Genomic DNA, 21677 nt, shown 5'->3' on the forward strand with positions numbered 1-21677 from the left:
CAACTTGAAACCCTGCCTCAACAAAACAAAACAAAAAGCCAAATGAACAAAAGGCAACTAACTAAGTAAATGATGCATTACACACAATTAGAAGTTTATAAAGCCCTGCCTAGAGTTTGGGCATCCATGAATAATCCAGGTCCCTGCTCTGCTGCTCCTCAGGCCTCCTGGAATGGTCTCTGATATGCCAGGCAACCACGGGAAGAGTCATTTGAGCTCATTTAGGGCCTAGGTGTACAGTTCTGTGCTGGGCATGAAGGAGAGTCAGTAGCCATGGCCGACATCTCGAGAGAGACGAGAAGCTGCAGAAGGCATCTAGGCTGAGGAAAGGCAGACATCTGGAATTCCCTCCACACTAGAGCAGCTTGCACCAGGGCCTGACTCCAGGAGCTGAGAGATGGACGTCCCCTTTCCCCCAGACAGGCAACTGAGTTTTATCTCCCCACATTCTCCGTCCCTGCAGAGGCCGAGCGGCTCCAGCCCAGCGAATGTGGTCTTTATCTGTGTGCTGTGCTTCCTCCCAGGAAACACCAGGCCTTTGGAGCAGGGAACTTGGCAGGCTCTCCCCATGGCAGTCCTGCTCGCCCTCCTGCTTCTGTTCTTCTGTGGGCACCCCCAGGCCAGGGCAGGTAAGGGCCAGGAGGGTGGAGGGGTTCTGCAGCTGTGTGGACAGGGGGAGGCATGGCGGCTGCTTCTTAGCGCTCCTGGACAGGCACATGTACCTTGTTTGAACCCTCTGTGCCCTTAGCCCTGGGGGACCCCGAGGTACTTCGGGCCTAGGTTCTATACAGTTTCCTATGTTTTAAAAAGATGAACATTGGGTCTGGAGGTGGAGCTCAGAGTGCTTGCCTAGAACACACAGAGTTCTCGGTTCATCTCCAGCCAAGGGTTTGAAACCTGGCCTGGTGTGCCATGCCTGTAGCCCCAGAACCTGGGAGCAGACAGCAGCAAGATCGGGCCATCCAGGTAATCCTCAGCTACACAGTCAGTTTGTGGCTGCGTTCGTGCATCCTCTAGGACATTGCCCTGTCCATGAGGGCGTTTCCAGAGAGGTTCTGTTGTTGTTGTTTTCTTTTCTTTTCTTTTTTGGGGTTGTTTGTTTGTTTTCTCGAGACAGGGTTTCTCTGTGTAGCCCTGGCTGTCCTGGACTCACTTTGTAGACCAGGCTGGCCTCAGACTCTCAGAGATCCAGCTGCCCCTGCTTTCTGAGTGCTGCGATTAAAGACGTGTGCCACCATGCCCGGTTTCCAGAGAGTTTTAAGTGGGGAGGGAAGAATGTGGCGGCACCACCCAGTGCACTGGGGTCTGAGACTAAATAAAAACAGGGAAGGACAAAGCCCATTAGCCAAAATAAATCTTACTTCCAGGAGGACAGAGGCAGGCAGATCTCTTAGTTCGAGGCCAGCCTGCTCTACAAAGTAAGTTCCAGGACAACCAGGGCTACACAGTGGAACCCAGTCTCAAAAACAAAACAAAACAAAGACAAACAAACAAACAAAAACCTTGCTTTAGCCAGGTGTTTTGTGGAATCAATGAGAAAGCCACAGTAGCCCAGGCTGGTCTCGAACTCTCAGCTCAGCCATTCCTCCTTCCTCTGCCTCCTGAATGCTGTGATCACAGGTGAATGCCACCACACCCTCTTACAGCACCGCTTATTTTATTTCTGTTTGTTTGTACTGCTTTGTAATCGCCTTGGCTGGCCTGGTGCTTCCCAAGCGCTAGGATGCGCTACCCACATACCCAGGTATGTGCTGCCATACCTGGCTTAGCTTCCTTTAGAAAAACAACAAACAAACAAGCAAACAAACAAGCAGGTGAGTAAGTGTTTGAAGAAGTTAGGGCTTTCGCCAACTGTTGCAGCCCCCTTCTTCTGTCCTGACCCAGAGCGGCTCCCAGGCCAGGAAAGATGGAAAGCCTCTGCACCCTTCTTCACCTCCTCTCCCCCACTCTTCCTGGGACTCGAGTGTCCCAGCGCAGCTGGGGATGACACTGACCTCTGATCATCCCCGCTCTGGGTGCTGGGAGCACAGGTGTGCGCCAGCACGGGTCCGTTTCTGGATTTACGCCCTGCTGGGGCCCAAAGCCAGTGCCCCGAGCCCGCTAGGCAAGCGCGCGCCCTGGAACCCTGAGCCACACTCCCAGTCCTTGAGAGACTGGGTATGAAACCCCAGACCTCGGGGAACACTTGACCGCGTGAGCCTACCCCAGCCTACCTCCTTCGCAGTCACTTGATAAACGATAAACGTGCTCTCCAGTTAAACCAGTGGGGGGGGGGGGGGAGGGCGGGGGGCGGTAGGCGGGAGAGAGGACAAAGGCTCGCTGAAGGCATGGCCGGCTCTGGACCGACCCCACCGCTTCTCCGCAGACAGCATCCAGCCCATCTATGTCGCCTCGGGGGACTCGGTGGAGCTGCCCTGTCCTTCACCGCCTGCCCTGCGCGGGGGCCAGCTCCTAACCTGGTTCCGGAGCCCCGCGGCACGCTCCTCCACCATCTTGGTGGCTCAGGTCCAAGTAGACAGGCCGGCCTCCGACCTCAGGAAACCCGAAAACGATTCCAGGTTCAAAGTCCTCGGGAACTACTCCTTGTTGCTGGAGGGGTCCCGGGATGAAGAGGCCGGGCGGTACTGGTGCACAGTGATGGATCAGAGCCACAAGTACCAGAACTGGAGGGTGTACGACGTCTCGGTGCTCAAAGGTGAGCTGGGTGTGAAGAGCCCTCCGGACCCCGGGAAGGCCACACGGGAGACTGAAGGGTCCTTCTCTCCTGCCAGGAGCCCAGTTCTCTGTGACGTCTCCAGACGGCCCCTCCTGCTCTGCCCTCATGTGCTCCGTGGTCCCCGCCAGGCGCCTGGACTCCGTGACCTGGCTAGAGGGGAGGAATCCCGTGAGAGGGCACGCTCAGTACTTTTGGGGCGATGGGGCTGCCCTGCTCCTGGTGTGTCCCGCAGAGGGCGTTCCTGAAACCAGGGCCCGGAGGCTGAGAAGCATCCGCTGCCTTCTGCCTCAGAACAAGAGACTGAGCTTTAGCCTGGCAGGTAAACGGAGGGAGGAAATGGAGAGGGGGTATTCTCTCTAGCACGTCTCTCAGAGCTAGGGAGGGAGGCAAATCAAGCCAGTAACGTGAGGGTAACTTTGCAATGGGGGAAGGCTTCACCCAAATCTTTCACAAACCAACATCCTGGAGGAACAGACCCAACCGAGACCGGCGGCTTCGGCAGGGTGTACCCCTCTTTAGACAAAGGTTCACTAGCTGTGAAAACAGAGACCAGCTAAGTAAACTGCTTGCAACACAAACATGGGAATCCAAGTTTGAACTCAGAAGTCTCACAGGAGACTCAGTCACAGTGATGTGTGCCTGTAGTCCCAACAGTAAGGGGACGGGGACAGATGGACGCTGGGGCTCTCAGCCAACCCGCCTGGCCTGCTCTATGAGCCCCAAGGCCAGTGAGAGACCTTGTCAGGACCTCTGCTGAGGAACACCAGCCCTGGCGACCGGCCCACACGAACACACACAGGCATGCACACACTCAAGAAAGAAATCGGCGGATCCAAGCAGGGCGTGAGAGGCAGGAGGAGGATCAGAAGTTTGAGGGTAGCTTTGGCCATTTGGTGAGTTCAAAGCCAGCCTGGGTTACATGTTGACTCCTCTTCTAAAAGAAAATAATCAGAACAGAAGAAATAGGCCAGATTCTAGAATCCGAGCTCTCAGGAGGCGGAGGCGGTCAATGTCTGAGAGTTAGTGGCCGGCCTGGTCTACACAGCAAAATTTAAGCCAACCAGGGCTGTACAGAGGGGTTCCGTTCCCCTCTCATCCCTGGCCAAAAAAAGAAAGACAAGAAATAGGCCAGTATAGGAGCCAAAGCATGGTGACACACACCTGCAGTCCCAGGACTCAAGAGGCTGAGTCAGGAGTTCAAGGCCAGCCGGGACTATGTGAGACCCTTTTCTCAAAAACAAAGAAAAAGAAAGAAACACACTAAGCTGTTCTTTCTGTGGACTTTCCCATGTCAGATAGGAAGTACGCAGGGGTTGCTGGGGCGCTGCCTTCTGAAGAAGGGGTCCCAGATACCGTAGTATAAAGGCCTGTTGAAAGGGAAGACGGAGCAGAATGTATAACTGCTATACAAAATAAAAGGCCTTATACAGAGAACGGTGCCCCTAGATGGAGAATAACCCATTTTAAGTCAGAGAGAGGAGCAAAATGGCCATTGTTTCCGAGAGAATGAATACGTGAGTGGCGGGGGATAGGGAAGGAAGAAGGGAAACTGTAGAGCCTTCTTTTTCTTGTCTTCCTTCCGTTTTCACGTGTGTGGCATATTTGCGTTGCGGGCCCTGCCTATCGTTCTGGCTCTGCTGTCATGGAAGCTTCCACAGAACCTCCTCCCGCTGCCTGTGCCTCTCTCCCGAGCTGGGATGTGTCCTGGATCCTGGTGCTGTTGTTCACAGGAGGCCAAGGCGTCGCCATCATAGCCCTCAGCGCTGTGCTCTGGAGGCGGAGGGCCCGGGGGTCTCAGGACAGAGGTGGGTCTTTTCCCAGCCAGGGCCCCTGGGTGTGAGGCAAAGGGTTGGGTTCACTTCTGGCCTCTGCCTGCCCTCGGGGAGGGGTGGCAAGGACCACGCCCCTGAACCGTCTGGGGACATAGTGTCTATGCGTCGCATGGCTTCTTCTCCGCAGAGCCCCCGGTTCTTCACTTCAAACCTGAAGTCCAGATCTACGAGAACACCCACTCGGCCCGCCTTAGGTAAGGTGGGTCGGAGGCTCAGGCCCCGGAAGGCCTGAGCATGGGAGGTCGGCGCCTGGAAACGGCTGGATTGCCGACGGGGCCCTGGTTCCTGAGGAGGTGCAGTGGCTCTGACACAGCCTTTTGCTTTGTAAACCCTACAGCCCACCCACCCACAAGACCAGGTGATCTTGGAGACATCTGCTTCCGAAAGCCCGACCTGTGACCCTGGCACCTGAGGATGTCCCTGAAAATCTTGGCAAAGGGGCGGGGCTGAGGGCATGGCTCTCTGTCCTCTTGGCTTCCAGCAGCCGCCATGCTGGAGGGGCCAGAGGTGGCAAAAGGAAGGGAGTAACATCGTTCTATGAAACGATGAAACCTACAAAAATGGTGTGGTCTCCTGTCTTGAAGCAGCAGCCGGGAGAGGAGTGACTCGGAGTGAGAAGTTTTGTGGGGTCTGGAGTCCCTGATGGCAGGAGGGACAGGGAAGCCCAGAGGAGTGGTGGGGTGCCTGTCTGAGAGGCTGAGGCTGCGTGTGGGGGAGGAACAAGGAAGAGAGGAGCCGACTCAGACGCTGAGTGGGGAGAATGGAAGCCCTGAAGGGCAGAAGTGGGGAACGGAGAAGACTTCAACAGGCCTCCAAGTGCAGCCGGACCTCCCCGCCCTGTGTTCTCACAGAGAGAAGTTGAGAGGGAACAAGACCTTTAATCAGGCCCCAGACTTCCTCAGATGGAAGAGGAGGGATGGCGCCCAAGGAGAAATGCCTGTTGGCAGCCCCACAGGGGCGCTCTCCTTATCCTGGGCACACAGGCTCCTCTGCTGGCCTCTATCGGCTGGAGCAGCTTATCACGCCTGCCTCCCTGAGAGCTCTGCCCCTTGCACCCATGGGTCCCATGCTGTCTCTCTCCCTGGGCAGAGGAAGCATTTACAATAGCTGACAGATAGGTCCCAGGGGAGTGAGTACTTCCAGGCTGTCTGAACAGAGGGCCGCCTGGGCCAGTGAAGCGGAAGAGTACACCAATGCTCCAGAAGCAAAGCAGCTGGACCCTGGCCTCCAGGAGCGAGCTGGGCTCCGGGCCACGCCCTCACACGAGGCCCTGCCAGGTTCTCCTTTTGACTCTTGGCTCAAGCTTGGCTGTCAATAGAGAGAGCAGCTTTCCTGGAACCCTTGCCTGCATCCTTCATGCTGCAGCAGCCTGAGCAGGAAAGAGGAGACAGCTACGCAGATGGTGGCTGGGCAGGGGGCGCCGTTCAGGGACAGTTTGTTCGTGTGTGTGTGTGTGTGTGTGTGTGTGTGTGTGTGTGTGTTGAACACATACAAGCGTACATGTGCTCACACCAGAGTGTGTGTGGAAGGCATCAGACTTCCTGCTCTATCCCTCTGTATCCTGTGCTTTGGGAAAGGGTCCCTCAGTAAACCCGGAGCTGGGCTGGTGGCCAGCAAGCCCCACAGATCTTCCCGGCTTTGGTCCCTCTGACCCCCAATGGCAGTGGGGTCACAACACCCCGTGTGGCTCTGCGCAGCTCTTTATCTTTAAATCTTTGCTCGTGCTGGCGTTCTGCCTGCATGTCTGTCTGCACACCATGCTGTGTGCAGAGCCCTGGGAGGCTGGAGAAGGGCGTGGGCTCCCGGGGACTGCAATTGCGGATGGCATGAACCACCACGTGGGTGCAGGGAATTGAACCTCGGGTCCTCTGCAAGGACAGCCTTAGTCACTGAGCCACCTCGCCAGCCCCATGCCAGCTTTTTGAGTGGCGCTGCCACGGGAGGAGACCGGGTCCTTCCGCTTACACAGCACATGTGGGACCCAAGGAGCCGCCTCTTCTGCCCTCTAGAGTTCATTCTTAAGGCGCGCCCCTGCGTGTTTCAGCCCCCAACGCGTGACTGCAGAATTACCGGCCTCGCAGACAGCACTCTTACTATGCTTACATAGTATTTATTTATTTTGGGGTGGTGCAGGGGATTGAACCCAAGGCCTTGGGTATGGCAGGCAAGCACTCTATCACTGGGCTACATCTCTACCCATTAGCCCTTTTATTAACTGTACTCCGTTCTCGAGACCCTGGGGTACCAAGTTACATCTTTCCTCAAAGTGCTCTACCCCCCAGCAGCCCCAGCACCACTTCCGTCCCTTTGCCTGGGCTCAGTCAGGGCAGCTGACCTGGGACATCTAGAGGAAAGACAGCAGGGCTTTCTTATGAGGCGAGGCTCCCGACACAGGCCTGCAGGAAGCAGAACTCCAGCGGTAGCCATCAGGTCTGTGGAGGGGTCGGGTTCGATGGCTGAGGGTTTTCACACAAAGCCGCACCCTTGAGCATGTCTCAGAAGTCTCTGTGCAGGTGTTTCCGAGTCCTCGGTGACTCAGAGTCCTGGGCTAACCGTCCTGGACTCACAGGCTACAGGAAGATCTGTACCCCCCAGCCGAAGAAGGCTGCCAGGAGTAGCAGGGCGGCTAGAGGGAGGCTTGGGAGTGGCTGGGAGGCTGCGGTGTTGCATAGATCCTGCTCACAGCACCGGTGCCGAAGAGTATAGGCCTGCGACCAGTAGGTAGCACGGCCCAGCAGAGGGCACTGGGCCCTTGGGAGGCAGCCTTTCCTTTCGATGACCTCCTCACTTCCGTCTGTGGGACAAAGGAGGGATGCTGAGGTTGGGGTGGCAGGAATGGCAGAGAAGAGAGACGAGGAGCCACCCCAAGAAGGGCTACATCGGAGCAGAGATGGTACATACCCAAGGTGCCAACACTGATACCACACACCTCATCTTCCTGACACTCCTTGGGGACAGGGTAGCAGGGCTTGGCAAAGCTGCAGGTGTAACAGTGGAGGTGCCCTCTGTCTGGGGAAGTGGCGAGACCTGTTGGGTCAGCCGAGAGCAAGTCAGGGAGAAGGTAAGAGGCAAAGCCCAGACTTCTGGGGCACACAGAGGGCTGAGCCACAGAGGAGGGAGAGCAGGGCCTCAAACAAAAGCAGACAGGGAGATACAATGGTGAAGGAGGAAGAGGGCATGCCGGCAAAGAATCAGGCAGAAGGGAGACGGATGCAGTGATCAGGAGAGACAGACAGGAACAGAGGCCAAGAGAAACAAGCCAGCAGAGACTGGTGCAAAAAGCCAGACGTGAGCAGGAAGGGGAGATGCAAAAGTTAGCTACGTGGTGCCAGAGACAGAGGAGGAGGCAGGAGCTGTCATTGACCGCGGCACTCAGCACAGAGCCACATGTGAGAGGCAAGGGTAGAACAGACAGGTATTTTCAAATCCCCCCCCCCGGCCTTTTGAGACAGACTTTTACATAGTGCAGGCTGGCCTGGGAGTCCAGATCCTCCTGCCTCAGGCTCCCAATGTCCTAAAATCTCTCCCTCTCTCTTCACCTCCGCCAGCTCCCTTCCCATTCTCTATCCCAGCCCTGACACAAGCCCCTGCCCCAGCCCTCTGCCCTTGTGGATTCCCCAGCCTACCCTTACCCGGCACCCCTGAGAAGAACAGAATGCCGAGGAAGACGAGGAAGGCGCTGGACGGGCCCATGGTGGGACCAGCTCAGCCGTCAGAGAGAGTATGACCTGCCAGAGCACACCTAGTCAAGACAAGGAGGAACCAGCAAACAAACAGAGCAAGCAGGAGAATCTGGGGTGTGGAGAAGTGAGACATTCGCCCGCCTGATGCAACACCCCTTTCCTACACCTGAGCCTCTAGCTCCTGGCCCGCTTGCCTTGAGGGTCTTCTTGCTGTTTTCTCAGTGTTTGCTAACTCAGCCGTCTGCCTCTCTGGAGCTGTGTCTGGCGCCTTCTCTCCTGCTCTCCTCCCTCCCTCCAGCTCAAGCTGTTCTCCTTTCTCTTTGTTTTCGTCTATCCCCTCAGAGCTCAGCTTGCCTCTCAAGGTTCCACTCTGACCCCTTCCCTGCCCTAGATGTTAGAATTCTGTTTGACCGTGGTATCAACAAAGCCCACCCCCCCCATTCCCACACCCCACCCCACCCACAAAGTCCAGCTGTGGGGGGGCCTGCCCCACCCAGCTCACATCCCTTTGATTTCCCCCCCCCAAAGCTTCACCATGCTACCCCATAATTATCCCTCCTGGTTTTACTATGTTGCCGGAAAGAATTAATCAGGAGCTAGGCTGAAAGGATGTCTGTCCTTCCTCTGAGAAGAAGCTGGAGATTGGTCAGGTTTCCGGGAGAAGGGCTGGCATTAAGGAAGGTTAGGGATGAAGAGATTGGGTGGGGACAGAGAGTCTGGGGGGTTCTCCAGCCCGAGGGCAGCCCAGGAAGAGGGCGGTCGGTGGGCATCTCAGCCTGACGACCCCACAGGTCTGTTCTGCAGATGAATCCCATCAACATTTAGCATATCAAAAATTAAACCGGGCTGGTGAGACCATTGCGTAGGTAAAGGTGTCTGCTGTGTAAGTGCAGGGCCTGAGTTTAAGCCCTGGCTCCAACACACACCAACTGCCCAGAGCCGTAGCCTGGCCGCCACACGTGCGGGACGGCATCTGTTCACCTGCGCTCATGAAGACACACAAATAATGCATTTTATTAACTCATTTAGGGGCGCTTTTCTTTTCTTTTCTTTTTTTTTTTGTGGCTGGCCTGGAAGTTACTGTGTAAATCAGTAAATCAGGTTGGCCTCAGGCTCACAAAGATCCTCCTGCCTCTGTGCCTGGGCTACCACAAAGACTTTCTATTTTTAATTATGTATACGTGTGCGTGTGTGTGTCCGCGTGGATACATGCTTGTGAGTGCAGGAGCCCAGAGGCCGGACGCCGGATCCCGTGGAATGGTGGTTGCTGCCGTCCACCGTGGGCACCGGGAAGAGGCTGCTCTGAAAGAAGCAAGTGTTCGAATCCGCTGTTACCTACTTCTCCAGCCCTAAATTTAAAAATGAAAACAAAAACCCAAACCAAAACAACCCAAACATTTAAAGAAATTAAGGGGGCTGGAGATAGCTCAGTAGTTCAGAGCACTTGTTGCTCTTGCAGAGGACGCAGGTTCGATTCCCAGCACCCACATGGTGTCTCACAACCATTTGTAACTCCAGCTCCAGGGAACGCATTCTGGTGCCAGGCTCGCCTGTGAGGCACGCTACATGTAGGCAAAGCATCATTCACATAAAATAAATCTTTAAAGGAAGCCAGTTGTGCTGCTCATGTCTATAATCCCAGCACCCATGGGGTGGAGATGGCAGGGTTGCCATAAATTTGGGGCCAGCCTGGACTACGTGCTGAGCAAACAGGCCAGCCTAGGCTATGTGTAAGACTGCCTCATCAACCACACACACACACACACACACACACACGCATGCACAATAAATATATATAATTCAAAACAATAATCAGGACATTTAAAAATGATATTGAAGCCAGGCATGGTGAGTCATGTAGTCCCAGCATGAGACGCTGAGGCAGGAGGGTCAAAGACAGCCTTGTCTCAGAAACAACATCAGCTAGCGAAATAAATAGCTTGGTCTAGTTTGATTCATTTAACAAATAAAAAAAACCTTATCATATGTTAGGAAGATGCAGTTTTGTGAAAGGAATAATTACCACCCAGGGGCACAGAGAGGACTGCGCTCTCATTTCCGAGATTCCATTCCTGCTGGTTGTAATCAGAGGTGTCTGGGTTTTCATAACCTACTTCTGCATTCCATCTGGAGTATGGGTGAAGGAGAACCCTCAGGTGCAGAACTGGAACAGGAAGACCCTTGGGGGGCTTCTGGAGGGACTTAGGGTCCCCCGGAGGTTCTTGGGGCCACTGTGCTGGAGCCGCTGCTGGGAATGGGGGAGTTTGGGGCTTCAGAGGACGCTCAGAGTCACCCCCGGGGGCCCCTCCCTGGCCCCATTGGGGCCCTGCTGCCTTCCCAGGGAGACTCTTTCCTCGCTTTTTATTGCCCTATAAAGCTCAAGGCAAGGGGGATATAAGGCTGGCAGAGCACAGCCTGGGAGGGGGTGGGCGGGAGGGAGAGGAGCGCCTGGCTCAAGCACACGAGATGAGCCCCCAGCTGGTCTGGATCCTGCTCAGCGCCCTGCTAGGGGCCGCTCTGGGTAAGGACAGGCTCTTCCGCTCTGGCACAGGCCGCCCTTCGCTGCGCCAGGACCCCTCTAAGGGCCGGTCCGCACCTCTTCTTTTCTGCCAGGACACCGGACGCGGTGCCATGACCTCGGTGGAGGCCCCAGCAGCTCCTGCCAGCAGACGGTGATCACCTGCCCCGAGGGCGAGCGCTGCAAACCTCAACCCAGCCCGGGACAAGCCAAGCAACGTGAGTCCGCCCGCTTTCAGCCAGCCCCCTTTCTAACCCGCCGGCTTCCACCCTTCCCGGCTCGGCCGGCTCTGGGCAGATGGTACCACTGTTGCAGCAGAGCCGTCTAGCCCCGCTGCGTCCTGGCGCTGTGCCTTGAGCGGCGCACACTCCGCAGGCTCCCGCTTCCCTCCTTTTCTAGAGGAACCGCATAGGCCCTTCCTAGGGAAGAAGCTGTCTCCCAAGACCGAAGAAGACCCGGAGCCAAAACGTTAAACCGTTTGGTTTGGCAGGAACATGACGAAAGAAACGCACAGAGTTCCCGTTTGTGCCCAATTTCTACAGAGGCTAAGGTGCCAGGGTCATGACCAAGACCGGAAAAGGACAGCGCCACACTAACTGCCTAGACTTAGGTTCGGTGGGATGCTCGCTCGCTCCACGATCGGAGCAGATAGCCCACTGACTTCATGTATTTATTTATTTTATCTGTTTTCTTTGGTTTGTATTTTTGGCTGATATGGTTGGCTGGTTGGTTGGCTGGTTGGCTGGTTGGTTGGTTGGTTGGCTGGTTGGCTGGTTGGTTGGCTGGTTGGTTGGCTGGTTGGCTGGTTGGTTGGTTGGCTGGTTGGTTGGCTGGTTGGTTGGCTGGTTGGCTGGTTGGCTGGTTGGCTGGTTGGCTGGTTGGTTGGTTGGTTGGTTGGTTGGTTGGTTGGCTGGTTGGTTGGCTTGAAACAGGATCTTACTGTGTAGTCTTGGCTGGCCTGGAACTCACTATATAGCCCAGGCTGGACTTGAACTCACAAAGATCTACTTCTACGTCCTGAGTGCTGAGATTAAAGGCAGGTATGAGTCACCATGCTTTGCTTAAAATGATTTTTTCTTTCTGTAGATTTTAAAATTTGTTTTATGTGCATGAGTATTCTCTTGTATGCAAGTTTGTGTGCCTCAGGTGTGCCTGCTGCCTGCAGAGGTCAGAAGAGGGGTAACAGCCTCTGGACCTGGAATTATGGGTGATTGTGAGCCACCAAGTGGGTGCTGGGGGTTGAACCAAGTCTCGTGGAGGAGTGCTGAGAGCTCCGAACCACGGAGCCGTCTCCTCAGCCGCGATTTACTATTATTCTGGAAACGTCTATTTTTATGTAGGAGCGTGCATGGATGCATATGTGTATGCAGCATGTATATATGAATGTGTGTGTGTGTGTGTGCGTGTGTATGTCTGAGTGTATGACACGTGCGTAGGTGCCCTCCGCAGAGTGTACAGTTTCTGGAGCTAGAGTTACCGTGTTTGTGAGCCTGATGTGAGAACTCGGGTTCTCTGGAAGGCAGCAAGCATTCGGAACCATTGGGCTAGCTTCCCAGCTTTATATATGTATATGTATGTATATATATTTTAACTTATTTTTAACACAGGGTCTCACATGTCCCAGGCTGGCCTCAAACTTGCTATGGCTCCAGGGATGACTGTGCCCTTATGATCCTTTCTCCACATGGTGGGCATGACCACGTCCTATTTATTTTGGTACTGAAGGTCGAATCCGTGCCTTTTGCACACGAGGCAAGCATTTTACTAAGTGAGCTACAGTCCCAGCTCTGTTTGGTGTCTTGTTGGGACAGGGTCTCGATGCATAGCCCAGAGCAGCCTTTAACTCAGTGTGTTGAACAGACTGTCCTTGAACTCCTGCCTCAGCCTCCTGAGTGGCTGTGTTACAGGCATGCCCCACTACGCCCAACTTTAGTTTTACTTACTTCACGGTGCTGGTTATTTTGCCAGGTTGTCCCTTTTGCATTTAGCTGCACTGTCCCCTCGTTGAGGCTGAGGCAGGAATGGCCTGGGCTCCTGAGACATCACGGCATCGCTGCCTAGGGCAGCATGTTGGCTCCAATCCCTTTGTTTCAGGGGAGGTGCCTGTCTGTCTGTCTGTCTGTTTTGTACTTTTGGAGGGGGTGGTATCCCTTTGAGTCCCTGGAAATTGCACCTCTTCTCTCGTGGACGGCAAGTTCAACACCCCAGTGTCGTTCTTTCAGCCCTGAGCCAGCAGCGCCCGGCCTGTGTGGCCACCCATCAAGTGGGCGTGGAGCCGGTGGGAGATGTCACCGTCACCACGCACACAAAGTGCTGCTTCGGAGACGTGTGCAGCAGCAGCGCCGTGGCCAGCCCTGCGACCCCTTTCTGCATCGTGGCGGCAGCTGTCACCACCCTGGCCTGGCTCTTGCTGGGGCTGTAGAGCGGACAGTGGGGCTGACGGAAGGGAAGGCACTGAGGCTTCGCAGGAGTGAGCGACTGAACAACCCAGAGAAGACAGGCCCTCCACCGTGTGCCATTAAAACTTACGGACTATTCTAGAGCTGACTGTAAAAGTCCATGTTTAGTTAGTTGTTTGTTTTTGTTTTTTGAGACAGGGCGATGAGATTAAAGGCAAGCGCCACCACAGCTCGGCTGTTTGGGTTTTTTTGAGACAAGGTTTCTCTGTGTAGCCCTGGCTGTCCTGGAACTCACTGCGTAGACCAGGCTGGCCTCGAACACAGAGATCCTTCTGCCTCTGCCTCCCAAAGGCATGCATTACTGCTTCCTGCTTCTATGTATCTTCTGTTGGGAAGGAGGCTGAAGGGATAATATGTGTGTTATCTGACTTCTGACTCAGCTAACAGCCCATTATCAGGCCTAGCAGCAGTCCTTAGGCATGGAGACGCTGTCCTCAGTGGCTCCTGGAACCTGCTGCCAGGGAGAGCCTTCCTTCCCAAGGACGGCCAGTGAGGGGGAGGTTGAGGGGAGGGTTATCAGGGTTCCATGAGTCCACTGTCTGGCTCGTTTTCTGCACTTCTCGACTCGGCTCCCGATAGGACTGTTTCGAACTGAGAAAGGAAAGCTGCTCTAACCCAGTTAGAGGTGGAAGCAAGAGCCAGCTCCCTGTGGGTACAGAGCTCGCCTCCCCTTTCTGGGCGCCTGGAGCGAGGCTGCGCCTGCTTCTCGGCAGGGAGAAGTCTGAATCTGGGAGAAGGGTTGTTTTTCCACACACTCGTGCCAGTGTGCCTCCTCGGATGTGAGAAGTGACAAAGGCTTGAAAAACCTGCGCTTCCATTTGGCCAGCCCCGCATCTCAGGGAAACGCCCCGAGACCTCTTTGGTAAGGGCCAGGGTGCGGCTGTGAGGTGAAGTTTCCGTGGAGATGGAAACTCCTCCTCCTTTTCCTTTCTTCTCCTCCTCAACCTCTTAGAGTTACCTCCCAAGTGCTAGGATTAAGGAGCATAGGGCCCCTTTTTTCTCTTTTGTCTTTCTTTTCTGCTTTGCTTTGAGACAGGGTTTCTCTGTGTAACAGCCCTGTCTGTCCTGGAACTCTCTTTGTAGACCAGGCTGGCTTTGAACCCAGAGACCCACCTGCCTCTGCCTCCCGAGTGCTGGGATTAAAGGTGTGCACCAGCTCAGCCCCTATCTTTTCGAGACAGGACCTTATGTGGTCCATGCCGTCCTCAGACTTGCTATGTAGCCCGAGGGTGGTCTTGAACTCCTGATCTTTGGCCTCCTCCTCGCAATTGCTGAGATTGCAGAGGAAAGCCGCCGGGCCCAGAATAGCGTTTGTATCTCCTGACAATAACACACATAATTTATTAGACACTGACATTTATTTTCCAAGATGGAAAGAGAGGAGCAGAGGGCTTGGTGAATGAACCCCACGCAGTGAGGTCAGCCGGTCCTTTTGGGGTCAAGACAGTTCCAGATGGAGATCCCAGAGGCACAGCGGCGTGCATCCAAGTAGGGAGCCCTGTCGGTGGCCAGTGGAGGAGGTAGAGTGGTTTAGAAGGAAATGGGGAAGGACTTGGGGGGAACTGGAGGGGCCGGCTGAGGGAATGGAGGGTGGCTAGGAGGACCACTCCATGCACAGTCCCATGAAGTAAATGGGACAGAACTTGGGAAATGATCTTCAGAAAAGGGGAGAACGCTCTGGAAAGCCGCAGCTCTGAGGACATAGGAGGAAAGGTCAGGCTGCGTGGATGGGAGGAGGGCAGCGTGGGGTGAGTCTCAGTGCAACAGCCAGAGGCCAAGGCCAGCCAAGGAGGTGAGGGAGATGAGAGCCAGGGCAGGCATTGGCCTCGGCGCCGGGCTGTTGCAGTTGTCCTTCTCACAGCAGGTGGTGTTGTAGTTCAGGCCTAGCTTGTGGTTGGTCTGGTTGAAGGCCTCCCGGCAAGGTTCCTCCGGTGTGCCACAGCGCAGGTTAGAGAACACCCACATCTTCCCTAGAGGGAGGAGCCAACAGAGAAAGGGTCAGGGGTGGGCACCGGCTTGCCTGAGCCCTCGGCCACTCTTCTTCCCAGAGCTGCTTGGCCCTGTCCCTCTTTCTTCTGTTCAGTCGTCGTCCTCCCTGAGCGCGCCACAGCCCTGCTTGTGGCCCAGCACCCGCGTCGGGGGGCTGTCGCAGCACTCGCTGACACAGCAGACACAGGGCAGCGCCTGGCCCATAACTGTCTCCCTGCTGTAAGCCTCTGTTCTGGCCCTGGATGTCCTGGTCCCACCCTCCTCCCAGGGAAGGGGACCTTACCGAGGTACACATTTGTGGTCAGGCATTTGTGGCCTGGCTCCAGGCGGCAGGACTGGCGGTCCACACAGCCCAGCACAGGGACCTTGTAGCAGGAGTGGCATCGAATGTCAGCTGGGGAGACAACAGGTCAGGGTGAGTCATGGAGGGCGAGCTGAGGTAGGGATGAGGATGGAGAAGTGCCAGTGAGCGGCCAGCGCCTCCCGCCTGCTTTGTTCACGGAGAAGAGCAGGTGAGCGATGCAAAGAAAGTCCCGGGGCGTGGGCGATGGGTGGAGGTACCTGTTCTGTGTGGAAACCTGAATACCTTTCTAAATACCTTCCTCCACCCCAGCCTGTTTGGGATGAGTCAAAGAAACCAACAAAAACACGGGGCTCAGGACGTGCTGTGGGGAGACGCTGGGGACACAGTAGAGCTTAGGGGAGAGGATGAGACGAAGCAGCGAGAAGACATTCAGAAGTGTGGGCGTTGGCATTGCCTTCAGGGCGGGCAGGGAACAGACTGTGAGGAAGCCACCTGTGCCCAGCTTCAGCAGCTGAGTGGCTCTCGGCCAAGAGCTTGGGAGGAGCCGGTCCTGAGTGAGCACTCTGACTACTGTTGTAGCCCCCAGTCTACGGAAGAAGGGGCGACACCTGGGAGACGCACCACTGGGCTGTCTCAGCATCTAACGAAGTGGAGAGGGTGTTTGCAGCAGGTGGCACGCCAGGATTCCTGTGTTGGTTAACTCCAGATTTGAGCATGCAAAGTTCCGTAAAAGAACGGTCTGCCGAGGGTGGAGGAGCCTAGCCTGCCTCCAGGAACCCCATCTCACTTTAGGGTAGGTGTTCCGCCATTTCCTCTCTAGAGAGCTCAGGGTAACTTTCTGATTCCTGGAGGCTGTATGGCCGCTGGGACCACACAGAAGGCTGTGTGTCCCTGGTAGGGCACAGGTGTGTATAACTGAGGAAGGAGAGCAGGGTCTCGCCAGGAAGCACCACTGCTGAGCACCTCTCTGAGAGGGGAGAGGCGGGATGGGATCCTCTAAGTGGACGCTCAGCCAGAGCAGCAGGTGAGTGAAGGCAGGTGTGCTAGATCCTGGGGAACTGCATGCTGGGACTAGCGGGGCAGAGAGCTGGATGTCAGAGTGTCCAGGAAGGGGACATACGGGACATAGTGCCATGGAGCTAAGAAAACTGGGCCAGGGGGATATGGGATGAAGAAAAATGGCAAAGGATACCGGGTCCTTAATGATGGGCAAAGAGCCCAGGTGTGATAGGTGTGTAATGTCAGCACTCAGGAGGCAGGAGGACCAGGGGTTCAAAGCCAACTTTGGCTCCATGAGACTTCCAAAAAGAAGAAAGAAAGAGAGAGAGAGAGAGAGAGAGAGAGAGAGAGAGAGAGAGAGAAGGAAGGAAGGAAGGAAGAAGGCAAAAGAAACAAGTAAAGGAAGGAAGGGATGAGAGGGGTAGGGAAAGAAAGGAAAAGAAAAATGGATCAGGGAGCCCATCACAGGCAGACCTCTGAGGCACTGGAGAGACTAAGCTGGCAGCGTGGAGAGGACTGGGGACCCTCAGTGTGGGGAGGAGTGGGGTGGGGCTGCCGGCACTCACCTGAGACGCAGCAGCAGAGCAGGGCTGACAAGGTGATCAGCAACAGGCGGCTCATGGTGAGGGTCCCCAGTGTCCCCAGTGTCCGCAGCCCCAGCAGCTGGCAGCAGCCTCAGGGATCCCGCTCTGGAGGTGAGCCTGTTCTCCTCAGGATTTATAATCCCCCTGGCTCCTCCCGGGTGCCACCTCCCTCCCGGGTTACACCCAGCTGACTGGAGAAAAAGCCCAGAGGAGGGAAGGGTCTCTCCAGGCCTGGGTAGGGAGGGGAGACGGGAGAGGGAGACGGGAGAGGGTAGCGTTGTTAGTGAGGAACTCCATTTTGGATCTTGGTTTCCGGACCCCCAGCCGAGGGCCCCAGTGCCCTGAGGGGGCATCAGAAAAGCCTCTGTGACTCAAACAGCCGCAGTGTGGGCATCGGCTGGTTCCTAGGAAATGAACAGTGTGATGTAGTCCTGGGTGGATCACCAACTCTGGGTGCCTGGGAGTGGGGAGGGGGAGGCCAAAATCGATGGAACAATGGAGCGGGCTGAGTTAATGTGGGCTCACTCCCCATCCCATCCTCCAGGTGCTGCGAAGCCACAGGGTGAAGGTTTGTGGCATCACGGAGGGTTTCTGTGACGTCATAGAAGTGGGGCTGAGGCTGTGTGTCCTGGAGGGCTACAGGGTGGTTCTTGGGGAGCTCTCACCCCACTGGGCCTGGCTCTGGGAGGAGCACCGTGGGCACCCAGAGGTGAGGTGAGAGCTAAGGTAAAAGCGGAGGTAACAAGGATGCGTTGAGCACCCACGGTTTCAGGCATGCTGTGTTTATTTGGCTCTCACGTGCTTTTATCTCCATTCTCCCGAAGAGGGAATGGGCTCAGGTTAAGCGGCTTGCTCCCATCACCCAGCTACTGTGTGGCAAAGTCAGGATTTGAACTCAAAGGAGCCGAGCTTCAGAGTCTGTGGTAGGGGATCTATGCTAGCTGGCCGCAGACAGCGCGACTTTTAAACGTTTTAAAAGTGTGAAGACTGCAAGTTGGCTCATGTGGATTTCTAGAGGGATCCACGAGTTGGTGGCCTCACTCTTATCTGAGCCCCCAGTCCCACCCCTGCCCTCGGCTTCCCTCCGGTCTTCCTGCTGATTCACTCCCCTCTGACGGCCACATTCCAGCCATGGCCCTGCTCCTGCTGCTGCCTCTGGTGCTCTCAGGGGTGCAGGGGAGTCCCGAGGGTAGGCCGTCCCTGGGAAGTGGGGATGGGTCAAGACAGACAGACCAGGGTCGCCCGGTGTGGGTGTGTGTGTGTGTGTGTGTGTGTGTGTGTGTAGGGGGGAGGGGCTGTTGTGCATTTGTGCATGAGGAAATTCAGAATGTCAGAAGGTCTGGGCAGGGTAAAGACGTGTGTGTGTGTGTGTGTGTGTGTGTGTGTGTGTGTGTGAGGAAGGGGGGGAGAGAGAGCGAGCGAGCGGTAAAGTAGCCTCTGACCGCCTTCCACCCCCACTTTTCCTAGTTTCCCTGAAGGGCAGCCCTGGGGACCGGGTGAATCTCTCCTGCATAGGGGTTTCAGACCCCACCCGCTGGGCTTGGGCGCCCAGCTTCCCGGCATGCAAGGGCCTGCCCAAAGGGCGCCGCCCAATACTGTCGGCCTCGCCGAGCGGCCCTCGAAGCATGTTCCCCCGCTTCTCCGGCCGCCTGCGCCCCCTGGACACTGGCATCGGGCGGCTAGAGCTGCTGCTGAGCGCCGGCGATTCCGGCTCCTTTTTCTGCAAGGGACGCCAAGAGAGTGAGAGCCGCACCCTGCTCCAGGTGTTGGGGGACAAGGCAGACTGCAGTGCTCCGGGAGCTGCCCACGGTAGGGCGAGGCCAGGGGCACACACGCGGAAGAGAAAGCGGGGCGCAGTCCTGTCGAGAGGGAGATCTGGTAGAGCCCTGTGGTCCGTAGCCTGACCTCGGCACCCCTCCCCGCCTCGCGGTTTCCCCAGGGTCCGGGCATGCCAAGGTCCTCATTCCGCTGCTGGGAGTTGGACTGGTGCTGGGTCTGGGCGCCTCGGGCTGGATCTGCTGGCGGCGCAGGTGAGCACTGAGGCGGGGCCTGGCTTAGTACAAGGTGTGGCCAGTGGGGGTGGGGAGAGGCTGGGCAGAACCCTAAGTTTTGCAAAGAGCAAGAAGTATCCGGAGGCCAGCGGTGGGGAGAAGAATGCCAGAGGTCAGCCCCTCGGGTGCTAAGGCTACAGGCTGGAGGACCCGAACGAGCAGGGCAGAAAGCCCAGAGAGAGGGCGGGGCCCGGGCCCGGGCCCGGAAAAGCCCAAGTTGTTTTGCTGGTCGGAGACTGCAGCTTGTTTGCACAGTTCTCATTGGCGCCGCCTGCAGCCGGGGAACCAGTAGGACGGGACTGATGACGCTCCGAGGACTTCCCTACAGGCGCTCGCCCCCGCCCCCGCCCCCGCCCCCGCCTCGACCACTCCCCACCTCTGGTGAGATTAACTGCTCCCCACTTCCCCTCTCCTATCCTAACCCTGAATCCTTGGGTCTGAGGCCTTGCCGGGAGCAAAGTTGGTCATCTTCTCTTCATCCTTCAGCTCTGTCCCTCCCTCGCACAGCTCCGGTCGTAAACGCTGACCCGCAGAGGCCTTTAGACCAGGAGGGCAAGATGTCCGGCCACCCGGACCAGGAGCCGGTAAGGGCCCTGGCAGGGGAAGGAGGCAGGCCAGCATCCTGGAGCGAGGCTGTGGTGGGGCACGCCGGGGGAGGCCAGGCCTTGCTTCATAGCCTGCTCACCTACTGTGGAGACAGGCTGCCCGCAAGCTAAGGGGTCAGATCGCGGAGACCGCACCGCCCGCCCCTCTACCTCCTCCAGAGCCTGCACTACGCTGACCTGGACCGCTCTGTCCTCGGGAGGCCCCGGCGGATGTCCGCAGCCCTTCCTGGTGACGCCCGCACGGTCTACGCGGTGGTAGTGTAAGGGGAAGCCGGCGGTCTTCCAAGCCTTCCACCCCGGCTTCCCTCGTCTGTGTAAGCTCAGCTAGCAGGGGCGGGCACCATGGACAGAGGCCGGTGCGGGAGCCGGGGCACCAGGGTCGGCCTGTAACTGATCAGCTTTCCAGCCACTCCCATCTCTCCCGTCTTTCCTTCACCACTGATGGCCTCTCTAAGGATGCTCAAGCTATCTGTCGCAAATAGGTATTCTGTCTGTTCCCCTCCCTTTCCAATCAAATTTTTTTTTGGGGGGAGGGTCTGTGTCTTGTTTTTTGAGACAGGGTTTCTCTGTGCAGCCTTGGCTGTCCTGTAGCCCTGGTCACTCTGTAGACCAGGCTGGCCTCGAACTCGGAGATCCACCTGCCTGTGCCTCCCGGGTGCTGAGATGAAAGGCGCCGCCCAGCCCAGTCAAGCGTGCTGAACTTTACACCTGCCTCTTTCCTTCCCCACTCCCCCGGCTCCTTGGCTGCAGCTGCTCATCTTCTGTTGCCAAACGGTGTCCTGCCACCAGGCCCAGTTCGCAGGCTTGGCCTTAGATGACCCCTCTTTAGACTCTGGTTTGTTTTGTTGCTATCTTCCTTCTAGACACCCTGCCATTGTTCAGCGCTTCCTCACTCCTCTTCTAGAAAGCAAGCCAATTCTCAGCCCCCAAAGACACCCAGTATCCCCTTCCACCCAGACCGCACACCTAGTACACGCTGTGCCGCTGGCCTCAGGCGCTCTGCACAAGGCATGTGAAATCTGACTCAGTCCTTTGCCCTTCCCTGGCCCTCCTCTGCATTCTCTCAACAAAGCCAAGTTGCCCAAGCCAGAAACTGGGAGTCAGAGGACACCACCCCCTCCTCTCCCACACAGGGGCTTATCAAGCACGCGTGCACACACACACACACACACACACACACACACACTCCTTTTAAAGACAGGCTCTCGAGATTCCGAGGCTGGCTTTGAGATCCTGACCTCTGTGCGGCCATCTTCAGTGCTGGATGCCCTGCCGTGCGAGGCCTGGTCTGTCTTAGTGTCACTGTCAAGTCTGTCCCTGACTAGCTTGCCGCCAGGGTGTACTTTTATCTTCTGCTGCACGGGTGACCCACAGAACCTTCTGATCCTACTGTCCTGGCCTTTGTCTTTGAAGCCAGAGCTTCTCCCCTTATCAACCCCCAGTTCTCTCCCGGGGCTTCAGCTTTGGGGCCATGGGTGCCAGCTTTGGGTACAGGTGCTGCGAGCACCTGGGTGCCTAGTCCTAGGCCTGTCCGTCATTTTCTGGGTACACACGCCCACCTTAGAGAGAGTCTAAGGATTTGTTGGCTTGTTGAAGTAAATCCCATCTTCTGATTCCTTCTTCCTGTTCCTCATCTCCGGCCTGGATAATTACTTATCCTCAGGATGTCATCCAAATGTAGCCTTTTCTGGAATCCCCTCACCCGAAACACCCCAGTCCCCCACAAAATCTGATGCTCTAGAAACCCCCTGGCTTTTCTCATGGAAACAATCCCATCACAGCTTGTCAGAAACTGAGTTTCCTGGCATGAGGAAACTCCCCTTTTTAATGCCACTGTTAGCCTCAGTACCGGAATAAATGAGCATCCCAGAAAACACAGTTTCTTCTTTAGAAGCAAAGGTGGGAGCCGGGCATGGTGGTGCAGGCCTGTAATCCCA

General features: G+C 56.3%; 4 protein-coding genes across 9 annotated transcripts; 2 read left to right on the plus strand and 2 right to left on the minus strand.

Annotated features, from left to right (window-relative positions):
• Positions 1-496: 496 nt before the first annotated feature.
• Positions 497-13365, plus strand: Ly6g6f (lymphocyte antigen 6 family member G6F). Of its 3 annotated transcripts, none has more exons than XM_060369044.1 (6): positions 497-629; positions 2366-2695; positions 2772-3035; positions 4366-4521; positions 10845-10967; positions 12972-13365. In XM_060369044.1, exons 1-6 carry the CDS (start codon positions 569-571, stop codon positions 13169-13171), a joined length of 1134 nt encoding a protein of 377 aa, XP_060225027.1. In that variant the 5' UTR covers positions 497-568; the 3' UTR covers positions 13172-13365. The 3 variants fall into 3 exon arrangements, with proteins under 3 accessions (XP_060225027.1, XP_060225026.1, XP_021511524.1); XM_060369043.1 differs by lacking the exons at positions 10845-10967; positions 12972-13365 and adding exons at positions 4676-4742; positions 4886-5090; XM_021655849.2 differs by lacking the exons at positions 497-629; positions 2366-2695; positions 2772-3035; positions 4366-4521 and adding an exon at positions 10698-10752.
• Positions 6652-8627, minus strand: LOC110560144 (lymphocyte antigen 6G6e-like). The gene is made up of 3 exons (XM_021655912.2): positions 8181-8627; positions 7450-7575; positions 6652-7342 (listed from the first exon to the last, which is right to left on the minus strand). Exons 1-3 carry the CDS (start codon positions 8239-8241, stop codon positions 7119-7121), a joined length of 411 nt encoding a protein of 136 aa, XP_021511587.1. The 5' UTR covers positions 8242-8627; the 3' UTR covers positions 6652-7118.
• Positions 13366-14560: 1195 nt separating the features above from the next.
• On the minus strand, positions 14561-18001 carry Ly6g6c (lymphocyte antigen 6 family member G6C). The gene is made up of 3 exons (XM_021655840.2): positions 17067-18001; positions 15481-15591; positions 14561-15178 (listed from the first exon to the last, which is right to left on the minus strand). The coding sequence occupies exons 1-3, from the start codon at positions 17119-17121 to the stop codon at positions 14964-14966; spliced, it is 381 nt and encodes a 126-aa protein (XP_021511515.1). The 5' UTR covers positions 17122-18001; the 3' UTR covers positions 14561-14963.
• A 25-nt stretch (positions 18002-18026) lies between these two features.
• On the plus strand, positions 18027-21614 carry Mpig6b (megakaryocyte and platelet inhibitory receptor G6b). Of its 4 annotated transcripts, none has more exons than XM_060369052.1 (6): positions 18027-18273; positions 18552-18893; positions 19024-19114; positions 19413-19516; positions 19622-19719; positions 19836-21614. In XM_060369052.1, the coding sequence occupies exons 1-6, from the start codon at positions 18216-18218 to the stop codon at positions 19914-19916; spliced, it is 774 nt and encodes a 257-aa protein (XP_060225035.1). In that variant the 5' UTR covers positions 18027-18215; the 3' UTR covers positions 19917-21614. The 4 variants fall into 4 exon arrangements, with proteins under 4 accessions (XP_060225035.1, XP_060225033.1, XP_060225036.1 ...); XM_060369050.1 differs by having other exon boundaries at positions 19900-21614; XM_060369053.1 differs by having other exon boundaries at positions 19643-19719.
• The last annotated feature ends 63 nt before the right edge of the window (positions 21615-21677 follow it).

The sequence above is a fragment of the Meriones unguiculatus genome, chromosome 16 (genome assembly GCF_030254825.1).
Source record: "Meriones unguiculatus strain TT.TT164.6M chromosome 16, Bangor_MerUng_6.1, whole genome shotgun sequence".
Taxonomy (NCBI): domain Eukaryota; kingdom Metazoa; phylum Chordata; class Mammalia; order Rodentia; family Muridae; genus Meriones; species Meriones unguiculatus.

Coding starts and splice junctions, on each gene's coding strand:
- Ly6g6f (XM_060369044.1), top strand. CDS start 569: ATGGCAGTCCTGCTCGCCCTCCTGCTTCTGTTCTTCTGTGGGCACCCC. Junction 2,696..2,771: donor CGACGTCTCGGTGCTCAAAG/GTGAGCTGGGTG, acceptor CTCTCCTGCCAG/GAGCCCAGTTCTCTGTGACG. Junction 3,036..4,365: donor ACTGAGCTTTAGCCTGGCAG/GTAAACGGAGGG, acceptor CTGTCATGGAAG/CTTCCACAGAACCTCCTCCC.
- LOC110560144 (XM_021655912.2), bottom strand. CDS start 8,241: ATGGGCCCGTCCAGCGCCTTCCTCGTCTTCCTCGGCATTCTGTTCTTC. Junction 7,576..8,180: donor GTTCTTCTCAGGGGTGCCGG/GTAAGGGTAGGC, acceptor CTGACCCAACAG/GTCTCGCCACTTCCCCAGAC. Junction 7,343..7,449: donor TATCAGTGTTGGCACCTTGG/GTATGTACCATC, acceptor TTTGTCCCACAG/ACGGAAGTGAGGAGGTCATC.
- Ly6g6c (XM_021655840.2), bottom strand. CDS start 17,121: ATGAGCCGCCTGTTGCTGATCACCTTGTCAGCCCTGCTCTGCTGCTGC. Junction 15,592..17,066: donor GCTCTGCTGCTGCGTCTCAG/GTGAGTGCCGGC, acceptor TTGTCTCCCCAG/CTGACATTCGATGCCACTCC. Junction 15,179..15,480: donor GACCACAAATGTGTACCTCG/GTAAGGTCCCCT, acceptor TCCTCCCTCTAG/GGAAGATGTGGGTGTTCTCT.
- Mpig6b (XM_060369050.1), top strand. CDS start 18,216: ATGGCCCTGCTCCTGCTGCTGCCTCTGGTGCTCTCAGGGGTGCAGGGG. Junction 18,274..18,551: donor GGTGCAGGGGAGTCCCGAGG/GTAGGCCGTCCC, acceptor CACTTTTCCTAG/TTTCCCTGAAGGGCAGCCCT. Junction 19,517..19,621: donor TCGACCACTCCCCACCTCTG/GTGAGATTAACT, acceptor TTCATCCTTCAG/CTCTGTCCCTCCCTCGCACA.